At 42.4% G+C, this 13146-nt stretch overlaps 1 protein-coding gene across 1 annotated transcript in view; it reads left to right on the forward strand.

Moving 5' to 3' along the window:
- LOC127658377 (mannosyl-oligosaccharide 1,2-alpha-mannosidase IA-like) overlaps nucleotides 1-13146 on the forward strand; it is a 280871-nt gene that overhangs the window by 240344 nt on the left and 27381 nt on the right. Inside the window, exon 5 of the mRNA XM_052147649.1 lies at nucleotides 11002-11096. Within this exon, the coding sequence (XP_052003609.1) occupies nucleotides 11002-11096 (95 nt within the window). The remainder of the gene's footprint in view (nucleotides 1-11001; nucleotides 11097-13146) is intronic.

Here is a 13146-nt window from a genome sequence, read left to right on the forward strand (position 1 = left end):
GACCTCCTGGAGCGATGGAGCCGCTGCCAGGGGCGGAGGAGTGCCCTGCCGTCCCCCAGAAACGCGGAGGGGTCAAGGTTAGACCGCGGAGAACTTCCAAGGAGGGAAGTAACTCCCCGATCGCCTGGAGTGGTAGGTCTGCTAGAAAAGCGGAGGGGCGTCCTGTCAGCTGGGGGTCGGAGATTTGACTCCGGTTCACCCGGAGAGGAGCGGCTGTCATCCGCCGGAGAATGTGGCATAGTGTTCAAGGACCACGCGACGGTACATCAGAGAACCGGTGAGTGAGCTGCTTCTCTCTCTCCTCTCTCTCTCTCTGTCGCACCGTGTTGGCCTTGTCCCTCGCCTATTTTTTGTTGTTGTTGTTTTCCCCTCCTGTCTCCTCCCAGGTCGAGTAAGGCAAAACAGTCCAGCCCACAAATTAGCCACTGTATAAACAACGTGGCATAATCGCGGTTGACATTTCCACAATATCACTGTATATTCTGTCATAGCATCCAGCGCTAATCACTACCCCTTAAGACTTGTGTGGAAGGGACAGATGGGCAAAGGGGCGTAAACGTCTGGGGTGACAAATCGTTAACACGTGTGCCCATGTGCCATTGTAACGTGGAATAAAATCAGTAAGCGAACAGCTGTCACCTGCAGCTTAACTACCGGCGATGGCGAGCCCGACTACAACATACAGCGAAAGGCCAAGAAACAGTTTCTCGCTGTTAGATACGCCGGCTGTAGTGTTTTCTGTCGCTCGCTTGTTTTAGATGTGACATTTATGCAGCATGGCTTCGCTCTGGGACAGATCACATGATAATCTTGGAGTGGGATGCACACAGTCTGTTGGCCTCCTGCGATGCCAATCAGGGCTTGGCTTTTACATGGCAACTGGCCCAACTGTTGAGCGGTGGAGATGGAGGGGGGTGGGGGTTTGAGCCAAAAGCTGTTGAGCGTGGGGTGTTCGCTGTCCTTTTCTGCATATCGCGGCGCCGTTTTGTGGTCCGTTCTGCATGACGTGGCGGCTCATTTGTGGCCCATTCAGCGGCCGACCAACCTGACCCCACGGTTCTCCCGATGGCCAGTCCGCCCCTGAACGGCCCCAAAGTGCGTCGGCCCACCGGGAAAATGCCCGGTATGCCAAATTACCAGTCCAGTCCTGATGCAAAGCACAGCCTCTTGTCTTTCCTCGCCAAGCCCGACGGGGCTTTTTTTTTTTTTTTGCACCTTCAAGCCTTTTTTATTTCACAGCACAAACCAGCATCTGCTGAGAAGTCTGTGCTAATGATGAATCAGACTCTAATCCATATGACTAAATCAATTCAGAGGAGTGGGATATATGGACGTGCACAGAAATCGACTGACGCTGCACTACAGAACAGAGCTTGAGATCAGCTGTGACGTGTTGAAGTGGGTTGAGATCTCCCTACAAAATAATGGACTGGGAAACAGACTCTGGACGCTGCACATCAAACGTTATGTTACAGGAGCTTAAAGACTTTATGGCAGGGGTGGGCAACTATTTTGGTAAAGGGGCCACATTGGGCTTTAAGTAGTTAATAGGGAGCCTTTTGAGAGCCTCCACCCATATGAGCCGTGTAAGGGGGGAAATCCCCCCATGAGCCGTGTAAGGGGGGAATCCCCCCATATGAGCCGTGTAAGGGGGGAAATCCCCCCATGAGCCGTGTAAGGGGGGAATCCCCCCATATGAGCCGTGTAAGGGGGGAATCCCCCCATATGAGCCGTGTAAGGGGGAATCCCCCCATTTAAAAACTGTATTTCGTGTTCACTCTGATTGCCTTTTGTTTTATGTTAGATTTTGTTCTAATTTTTTTTAACAATTTAGTACGAGATACACACATAAACAGAAGAAATCAGGAATGGCGCAAATAATTTTTCACAGCATTGTATGAGCAGCTTGTAGCTTTGAAAGCTTCAGAGTAGTTTCAAAAAGTGTCAAAGTGTCAATTTTTTTGCTAATATAAGATTTACACATGACATCAGAATTCACCCTAAGTTCACCTAAAAACAAAAGTTCTGTCATCATTTACTCACCTTCATGTTGTTCCAAACCTATGACTTTCTTTCTACAATAAAATACAAAAAAAAACTAACAGCATTAGTCAACATGTACCCAGCTAACACATAACATTCCCCTAACGTTAGCATACGGTTCCCGTTTGGTTATTTTTGGGGGATCCAATTACTAAAAATCTCGTTGGTTTATTTTGAAACTATCTAAGAACGTTGCTGAGAGGTTACCTTAAAAACGTATAAAAAACTCTTATGGTTGTTTTTATGTTTTCATTTTACAACCATAAACTAACCTTTGCAGAATGTAGCGGGGAGGTTTTTGTGACAACCTGATAAGAACTTTTTAGGTTTTACTTGTCATTAAATTTCTTTATAATTTTTGGTTTAGGATAACATTATAGGGGAACATTAGAGGAACGTTTCCCAAACCCATAGGGTAAAAAAAAAAAGAGAGAATGTTAGAATGTCTATTCTGGGAACCAACTAACAAGCTAACATTCCCGGGATGCTCTGGAAAGCAAAAATAGTTAGGACCTTTGATTTGGGGTATTATGCAATGAAAGTGAATGGTGACTGGGGCTAACATTCTGCCAAACATAATCTTTTGTGTTCCACTAAAGAAAGAAAGTCATATTGGTTTGGAACAACACGAGGGAGAGTAAATGATGACAGAATTTTCATTTTTAAGTCAACTATTGCTTAAAATAGTATAGTATATTCCTAGTATTATTGTGCACGATTCATCAGAGCGTGCTTGTCCTTGTATTCCTTAATTAGTATTTTCCTGATCAGCCGATGATTATAGACATTCAACCCAGCAAGGGTTGAGATTAGCGAGGGCGATTGGTGACTTATTCATTTGTTTTTCTGAATTCAGTCCAGCATACTGTTCTTACACAAATGTCTCTCCATGCTAGCTGACAGGTGATGCTGAATAATGCTTTTGATGGACCCTCCCAGTGAGATGCTGGTCTTCAAGCTAGTGTCACTGTTCACTTTGATTGGACGATTTATTTTGATGGGGAACATACTGTGAATGATGTGTCAATCATCTGCAATCACAGTACCCTTTCATATGTCAACACTGTGAATGCATACACGGTGCAGTCTGTTCTGATCAGTGGAGTGGGTGAAGGTTTACTAAACAAAAAACAAACAAACATGAAACAAACACAAACCATCTAAACTAAGCTAAACTACCAAAAAATAAGTTAAACAAAACAACAATAACTAAACAAAACAAAATAAAACAACAAAAAACTAAACTAACCAAACAAAACAAAAAGCAAAGAAAGACAAAAGTAAATTAAACCAATATACCTAAAAAATAAAACAAAACATAGCAAAGCAAAAAAAAAAACAACACAAACCAAACAAAACAAAACAAAAATTAAACCAAACCCAAAGAAATTCCAAACATACATAAAATGAAACAAAATTTAGCAAAGCAAAAAAGCAAACACACAACAAACAAAACAAAAAGCAAAACAAAAATAAAATTAAATACAATAAAATAAAATAAAATTAAACCAAACCCACCCCAATTCAAAACGTACATAAATAACTAAACAAAGCAAACAAACAAAACAAACCCAATATTAACTAAACAAAACAAACAAGGTGAAAAGATTTTTATTAAACCAAACCCAACACAATTAAAACATTCCCATCCAAACAAAACAAAACAAGACAGATAAATTAATTAAACCTAAACCGACCAAATTCAAAACATTCCTAAAAAAAATCAAACAAATCAAAACATAGCAAAGCAAAGAACAAATAAACAAAACAAAAAGCAAAACAAGACAAAATTAAATTAAACCAAACCAAACACAATTCAAAACATACATAATAAATTAAACAAAACAACACAAACCAAACAAAACAAATATTAAATTAAACTAAACCATAAAACAAATGAAAACATACATAAACATACACAATTAAAACATTCCAACATAACAAAACAAATCAAAGCAAAAAAATAAAACCAAACCCCAATACAAACCAAACATTCCTAAAAAATGAAACAAAATAAACATAACCAAACAAAACAAAAAGCAAAACAAGACAAAAAAATTTATTAAAACAAACCGAACCCAGTTCAAAACATACATAAAAAATTAAACAAAACATAGCAAAGCAAAAAAGTAAACAAAAAACAACACAAACCAAACAAAACAAAGAAAAACAAAACAAATATTAAATTAAACTTAACTTAACCATAAAGCAATTCAAAACATACATAAAAAACTAAACATGGAGTGGTGGTGGTGTAGTGGGCTAAAGCACATAACTGGTCATCAGAAGGTTGCTGGTTCGATCCCCACAGCCACCACCATTGTGTCCTTGAGCAAGGCACTTAACTCCAGGTTGCTCCGGGGGGATTGTCCCTGTAATAAGTGCTCTGTAAGTCACTTTGGATAAAAGCGTCTGCCAAATGCATAAATGTAAATGTAAACAAAGCAAACCACCAAAACAAAACAAACCCAATATTAACTAAACAAAACAAACAAGGTGAAAACATGTTTATTAAATCAAACTCAACACAATTAAAACATTCCAACAAAAGCAAAACAAAGCAAAATAAATAAATAAAATAAAGTAAAATAAAATAAAACCCCAATACAAACCAAACAAAACAAAACAAAAAGCAAATCAAGACAAATAAATTAATTAAACCTAAACCAACCCAATTCAAAACATTCCTAAAAAATGAAACAAAATAAATCAAAAAATTAGCAAAGCAAAGAACAAACAAACATAACCAAACAAAACTAAACAAAAAGCAAAACAAGATAAAAATGTATTAAACCAAACCAAACACAATTCAAAACATGCCCAACAGAATGAATCAAAATAAAGTAAAGCAAAAAAACAAAACAACCAAACAATGTTCTTCTGACGTAATTTAAGGAAGTATTTCTTAAAAGTGGAACACCAGATTCTGGAAATATTCTCCGGTCATGCTCAGGCACTTAACAAGCCTTTATGATGTCATAAAGGAACTGTTTTTAGTTAGTTAAAGAGGAAATTCCAAAAGACAAACATCTGGAATGTTTCTTAATAAATTGGCAGTTTTGTGGTACTGTATAACGGGACCGACCCGACCAAGCGTGCTGCTACCAAGAAGACGCTGCAGGAGTTCATCACCGCAGCAGCTGTCCGTCACATCATGTCTTCTCTCCTCCACACCGGCACGGACAGCTCTGGCTCCCATGGCGAGGTGCTGACAGGACGGGCTGTGCTTGTGCTGTTTGCATGTTATTAATTAGCCCACAGAGAGCACAAGTGCGGATAATTCAACTTTCCCCAACAAAAACTAGAGAAGGATCTGATCAAATTTACGAAGGCCAATTAAATGCCCAAAGACCCTGACAGCCCCAACGATCAAACTGTACGCTCAAGCAGATGCCAGAAGAGATGAGTTTAATGGAAAGGAGGAGGCGAGAACCGGCTTGGTTCAACATAAATAATATTTTAATAAGGAACTTAAACAGAAAGACAAACACACAAAGGTGTCGGCAGCTGCCCGTAAGTCTCTCTCTCTGTCCCACTGCGGCCTTTATCCCTCTCTGAGGCTTGATTAGCCTGATTAGGGGCCATGTGTGTAGCATCCCGACCCGGCTCCGCCCTCCGCCCTGTCACATTCCTTCCTCCTCCTATCAGGCCAGGGAGCCTGCGGCATGACTTACACCCCCCCCCCTTCTCTTTCCTTGGGGAGAGGCATGTCTAATAGCCTGTCTGCCGACAGGTCATCCCCGTCTACCTGGATGAGGGAGGGGGCAAGGGGAGGGAAAATTTGGTCCGGTTCTCCGATTAGCTGTAGCTTGGTCCTCGGCCACTCCTCCAAACTCAAACGGACGACAGCTGCACCTCCCCGGACGGATCAGAGGCAGTCTTACGGTCCCTGGCGGACGAAATGCCCCGCAGCGTTCTCGGGAAACAGAAGGGGTCTCCCCCACCCCTAGCAGCGGTTCTCCCGCTCCCGGCGGTCAGCCAGGAGCCCCTGGGGTCTCATACCCCGCCACGTTTCAGCAGCTGGTAGGGGTCTCCTCCGCCCATGGCACCGGCCCCGACTGCTCCAGACGATCGGTTTGGAGCCCCTTCTCCATCGCGGTCGGTGGCCGTTCCGCCACCGACCGCGGCCAGACTCCTCCGTCCTCTGGTGGATGGGCGCGGCTGCTCCGTTGGGGTGGATGGTAGTGGCGAGGACTCTACTATGTCACATTCCTCCTCCTTCCCGGATTTCGGCACCAACGTAAAGGGATCAATGGAAAGGAGGCGGCGAGAACCGGTTTAACAACATAAATAATAATTGCCCGGAATCACGACCCGGCCCCGCCCTCCGCCCTGTCACAGTAATGTTAGACAAAATGCCACCATTCACTTTTATGGAACAATGTTTCACATAATAATAAAAAAAAGTCATATGGGTTTGGAACAACATGAGGGTGAGTAAACGATGACATCATTTTGAGTGAACTATGCCTTTAAGTTAAAGTTTAGTTTTAAGCATGTATTTAAGCATGTAAACAAGAAAACAAATACATCTAGCCCCGGTTTCTCCTATTGCCCAGCCCTTATGCTCACCCTGTACCATATGCATAGCACCACAGCCATATTAACAACGTTAAGTAGTCCGTACACTGCTGTAGGTATTCAGAAAACAAAAAGAAACAAGCTGCACAAAGCCACGTTCGATCGCTGGCATCATTTAAACCTCACAAATATTATTTCACTTTTACCCATCCAGCTGAACCCTTTTCTTCTTTTCTCTTGTGTTCTGGCTTGCAGTTTCTCCGTTTTCTCCCTTGTTTGTTTGTTTGTTTTGTTTCTGTCTCTCTTTGTCACATGTCTGTGTTGTGGAAACTGAGGAAAGCGCTTTAAAACGTGTCTTTGTGCTGGAGTGATCAGAACGGCTCCCTACAGCTTTGCCAGTGTGTTGCCTGCGAAACATACACTATAATTACAGCGCTCCTCTCGAGCAGTACCACCACAACTGTCAGCGGTCACAACAAAAACACACTGGCATTTCTTGTCTACAGCCGCTCTCCGTGGAAAAACAAGACTAGAATCCCTTTGGAATTCTACTTGGGTGGAATTTTTGGCTCTTTTTCCATAACCACTAACTGAGAGCATCTCCAATTAGCCCAGCAGAGAAAATGCATTATGACTTCAGCCAGTGGGCAGCTTACGGAAACATGTTGTTTTGCATATGAGACGCCCTGGCATGGAAATGATTGTGTTACTCCTTATTGTTACATTGTTACTTTTATAGAATGTAACATTGACTGTTCATTAATCAGGTTCTTCACACGTATACTCAGTAATCCAAGCACAGTAGCGTATGCAAAATCAAAGATAAGTATCAAAATATTTTACAATCAAAACTGTAATGTTTCGTAGGAAAAGGGTCATTTCGGTATTTTCTACAAACAATGTTATCGATAAAAAAATAGTAAATTATCACATTAAATTAATTCTAAAAACATGCATTAAAATACACTGAACTGAGCATTTATCAAAAAGAAAACATCAATATTTGCATTTTGTCACTGCATAAATAAATACATATTTATAAATATAATATATAAATATTATATTTTCTTAATCAGTATTTTCTTGTTTTCCAGTAAAAAATAACTTTTTTTTTTTTTTAAGAAAAATGACATAATTATTAAATCTTGTGTTTTATAGAAATCTATAAATTCCTTAAAATGTATAAAAATACAAAAATCAAGTAATCGATTAGTAAAAAATGTTGAGAACCACAAAAGTGGAAGAATTAAACTATAATTTAACATTTATATTTTCTTATGACATAAAATATTAAGACTCATTTTCGCAGACATTTTGCACAATTTTGTGATACTTGTGCTAAAAACAACAACAACAAAAATATTTACCAACGGTGTTAAAAAAAAAAATCTATATTTTCTCTTTGTTTTGTTTTTTCTTACAACATTGGCTACTAATGAAGTATAAATATGACCAAATTTTTTTCAATTTCAATGAAAATGAACTTTATTTGACTAAAGACTATATTAAATATGTTAACATTATTACTTTTAATGACAATCGACTATGTCATTTTGTAAAAAGTCGACATCGCAGGTCTAATCTGGTCTTTCAGTCTGGCCAATACCTTTATAATACCTTCTAAACAGACGAGCCTAATCAACTTCACCTGGCTCGGGACCAAAGCTGGTTAAAGCTTCTCCTCTATTGTATCCCCTTTTCTCCCAATTTGGAATGCCCAATTTCTACTACTAAGTCCTCGTGGTGGCGCAGTTACTCGCCTCAATCCGGGTGGCGGAGGACAAGTCTCAGTTGACCGTCAATCCGCGCATCTTATCACGTGACTCGTTGTGCATGAGGTTACCCCATGTGACTCTACCCTCCCTAGCAACCGGGCCAGTTTGGTTGCTTAGGAGACTCACAGCATGTGGAGGCTCATGCTACTCTCCACTATCCACGCACAACTCACCACACGCCCCATTGAGAGAACCACTAATCACCACCACGAGGAGGTTACCCCACGTTACTCTACCCTCCCTAGCAACAGAGCCAATTTGGTTGCTTAGGAGACCTGACTGGAGTCACTCAGCACACCCTGAATTCAGACTCGTGACTCCAGGTGTGATAGTCAGCGTCAATACTCGCCGAGATACCCAGACCACAATGTGTCTTATTTTTTAACTCCATGCCCAATGTTTATCTGTACTGTAACTACAGATGGCATCAGATGAGGAGTTTATATTAGATATAAACTAATGTAAACAAAGCAAAGTGTTCATGGTGTCGTCATGGTGATTCAAACATGTGATGTTGGATTATTAGAGTTGCCACTTAAAACTGTTTTCCACAGACTTTTATTCACCATCATTATCAAGCTAGCGGGTACATTGTTGCTCTTGTTATGAGCGGTAGCACCTAAATGACTTTCCCTGGGGCCCGTTCACACAGTGCATGTTTACACTCCAGATAAAACTGCTAAAAGCAATTTGCTGTTATACTGGGTGCATCTGAATTTCCTTGTGGGAGCAGGTCATTTACGTGGGAAGTTTGCGCCTCTTCACGCTACTCATCTGCCTACGCTGTTTGTTTTCTTAACCGTCGAGGACAGCCTGCAGTTTCCACAGCAGATAGCCTTTAAAAAGTCATTTGTTGTTTCTCAGTGGTGCATAACTATCATATAGGCTAACCAAGAATGAATATTCTGATGTCATTCCAAACTGATTTTCATACAAAAGGAGATATTATGACTGGGTCAGAGCATCTCCAAAATGGCTTGTGGGGTGTTCCTGGTGTGCAGTGGTTAGTACCCACCATCAGTGATCCAAGGGAGGACAACCGTTGAACTGTCGACAGGGACATGAGCGCTCACTGATGCACGTGGGGAGCGAAGGCTAGCCGTCTGGTCTGATCCCACAGAAGAGCTACTGTAGCACAAATTGCTAAAAAACGTAATGCTGGCCATGATAGAGAGGTGTCAGAACATAGAGTGCATCGCAGCTGCATATGGGGCAGTGTAGCTGCAGACTGGTCAGAGTGCCCGTGCCGACCCCTGCCCACCGCCGAAAGTGCCTACAACGGGCACGTGAGCATCAGAACTGGTCCATTGAGCAATGGAAGAAGGTGGCCTGGTCTGATGAATCACGTATTCTTTTAGATCATGTGAACGGCATGTACGTGTGCGTCGGCATGTATGTGAAAAAATGCCAACAGGATGCACTATGGGAAGAAGGCAGGCCGGCAGAGGCAGTGTGATGCTCTGGGCAATGCTGGAATTCACATGGATGTTACTTTGACATGTTCCACCTACCTAAAGATTGTTGCAAACCATTTACACCCCTTCAGGTCTGGTGGAGTCCATGCCTCGATGGGTCAGAGCTGTTTTGGTAGCATGAGAGGGACCTATACGATATTAGGCAGGTGGTTTTAATGTTGTGGCTGCTCTGTGGATATATCATCAATTATATATATATATATATATATATATATCATTTTCAGGCCATTGTTTTACTTTACAAATGAGCTTTGGATTTGAGGAACAAATCTAAGTTTAAGTTCACTGATAATCTTCCCCTCCGCTGCAGCTCTCAAATCAAATTTGGAAACATTGGCATCAAAAAGGGTCAATCATATTTGGTGCCAGTTGTATCAAATGCAGTCAACATGCCATTTTGTCTTTACGTCATTGTTTAGTCACTTTAAGACCTTCATCTTTCAGAAGATTTTCAGTGAATAACTACTCAAATTTTTGGTCTGTATTCCACTCAAAGCTGTCGTACGACTTCAGAATTGTTCTATTATAATATAGCACATTATGTGGACTACCTTTCCCGCAGGTTTGGAACCAGGGCTGGACTGGTAATCTGGCATACCGGGCATTTTCCCGGTGGGCCGACGCACTTTGGGGCCGATCAGGGGCGGACTGGCCATCGGGAAAAGCGAGTGGGCTGGTGGGTTGGCCGCGAAACCTGCTGAATGCCCTCAAGCCCCCCCCAGTCCAGCCCTGTTTGGAACGGCATGAGGATGAGTAAATAACTACATAATTTATTCTGTTTGTGGGTGAACTATTCCTATAAGTCCACGTCGAGCTGCTCTTGTACACATTGATGAGAAGGTGGATATCTCACAGGGGTCAAAGGTGCGTGTTGTCATGGCGATCAGAATCCTCTTATGAACGCAAGCTCTCTAAACCATGAAATGTAAAGCAGTGCACTTAAAAAAATCATTTATTAACCCTTTAATGCATACCTCTGTTGGGTCTTTAGTGACCCGGGACCTGCCATTCCAAACATATTCAGTGTTATTGAATCATAATCCGATCTGATTGCTTTTGATGGGAGAACCCTTGAACATTTTAAGGGGGAACAGATGAGTATGACTGCTTTAAATGCACTTTACATTCCTTTTAGGGACGTCCGTCACCGATTAATCTCATTTGTTTTCTTCTGTTTTGTCTCTCAGATCTTTAAGCAAAAGGTGGTAGAACTGGGCGAGAAGCTGTTACCCGCCTTCAACACTCCTACCGGCATTCCCAGAGGAGTCATTAACCTGGGCAGGTGAGCATCCAACACAGCATGCCCTCATCTGTATGCCCAACCCCAATCCTTTACGCATCCATTCATAAAAGCCATATGTCACAAATCGTACCCTTTATTTCTCACGCCAACGTCTTTTCTGTGAGAATACGTCATGTTTTGGGACCTCTGTGCCCACCAACTCGTGCTGACAGCTGCAGGCAAATTTAATTACCCGATTCTCATGCTAATTCCAGTTAGATGAGGAACAGGAGCCAGTGCACAGATGGACTGGGAGAAAACAGGCCCTGGTGAGGCACTTAGGTTAGTTATGATGGCACAGGCAACACACATGCCACTATACACAACACCATGTCCGAATGTGCATACTTCTCTATTATACTGTTGTGGTGATGCGGGCGTGGCCATGCATCATGATGCATCATGCATCATCATGCATATTCATGCATCATCATGACCATGCATCATCACGCATCATCATGCATAATATTGACCATGCATCATCATGACCATGCATCATCATGCATAATATTGACCATGCATCATCATGCATATTCATGCATCATCATGACCATGCATCATCATGCATCATCATGCATAATATTGACCATGCATCATCATGCATATTCATGCATCATCATGACCATGCATCATCATGACCATGCATCATCATGCATCATCATGCATAATATTGACCATGCATCATCATGACCATGCATCATCATGACCATGCATCATCATGCATCATCATGCATAATATTGACCATGCATCATCATGACCATGCATCATCATGCATAATATTGACCATGCATCATCATGCATATTCATGCATCATCATGACCATGCATCATCATGCATCATCATGCATAATATTGACCATGCATCATCATGCATATTCATGCATCATCATGACCATGCATCATCATGCATCATCATGCATAATATTGACCATGCATCATCATGCATATTCATGCATCATCATGACCATGAATCATCATGCATCATCATGCATAATATTGACCATGCATCATCATGACCATGCATCATCATGCATCATCATGCATAATATTGACCATGCATATTCATGCATCATCATGACCATGCATCATCATGCATCATCATGCATAATATTGACCATGCATCATCATGCATCATCATGCATCATCATGACCATTCATCATCATGCATCATAAGAGTGATGTCTGTGCAGAGCAAGGCCGGGAGAGGAAGAGCGGTAAGGATGCACACCTGTTGGGTGTCCATGAAGAGCTGGAGGGATGTAAAGGGCAGTCCAGACCTCCGGAGACGGAAGGAGAAAGGCTCGAAGCAGACTGTGCCGGTCGCACTGCTGAAAAGCATGTGTTTATTTATTGTCCTCAAATTAATTGAATTAATAGTTACGCTGAAAAGTGATTCAAAGTTACTTCCGTTGGATTGTTTACCCGGCTCCCGCTTCCTCCTTCAAGAAAGACAGCGGTGCTGAAATCCATGATTTGGAGGAAGAAACCGCTGTCATGGCGTCCTCGCCTCTGGCTGAACTATTCAATGCCCTCACCAGCATCCACCTGCCGAAGGGTGCTGCCGGCTGAAGAGCGCAACTGCGAGGAGATATTTGATCTGGTGGTACTGGAGTAGTTCTTCAGCAGGCCACCAAAAGGGACGGCTGAGTGGGTCCAGTGCCATCGCCCAGCATAGCTGATGGAGGCAGTCCGGCTGGCTGAGGACCGTTTGGCGGTGTATTTGTACTCTTCTCTCTCTCTCTCTCTCTCTGTCCACTTTCTTTCTCTCTCTCCTCCCTCCCTCTCTTCTTCCCCTCGACCTGTTCCTATTCCCCCGGAAACTATGACCCCAAAAGCCATCCTGCAACAGGTTGGCCAAAACATCGACACTCGACAGTTCCTCTCCATAAATTGGGGGGGGGGGGGGCAGGCCGGATGGCTCCCAAGCCTGAGTTGGTTGATGGGTTTATGTGGTGATGGGGGCGTGGCCAAGCGATGACATTGCAGAGCGAGGCCAGGAGAGGAAGATTATCTCTATCAGCCATGGAGGCTGGAGGGAGGTAAAGGGCGG

The sequence above is a fragment of the Xyrauchen texanus genome, chromosome 17, assembly GCF_025860055.1.
Source record: "Xyrauchen texanus isolate HMW12.3.18 chromosome 17, RBS_HiC_50CHRs, whole genome shotgun sequence".
In the NCBI taxonomy this organism is placed as follows: Eukaryota; Metazoa; Chordata; class Actinopteri; order Cypriniformes; family Catostomidae; genus Xyrauchen; species Xyrauchen texanus.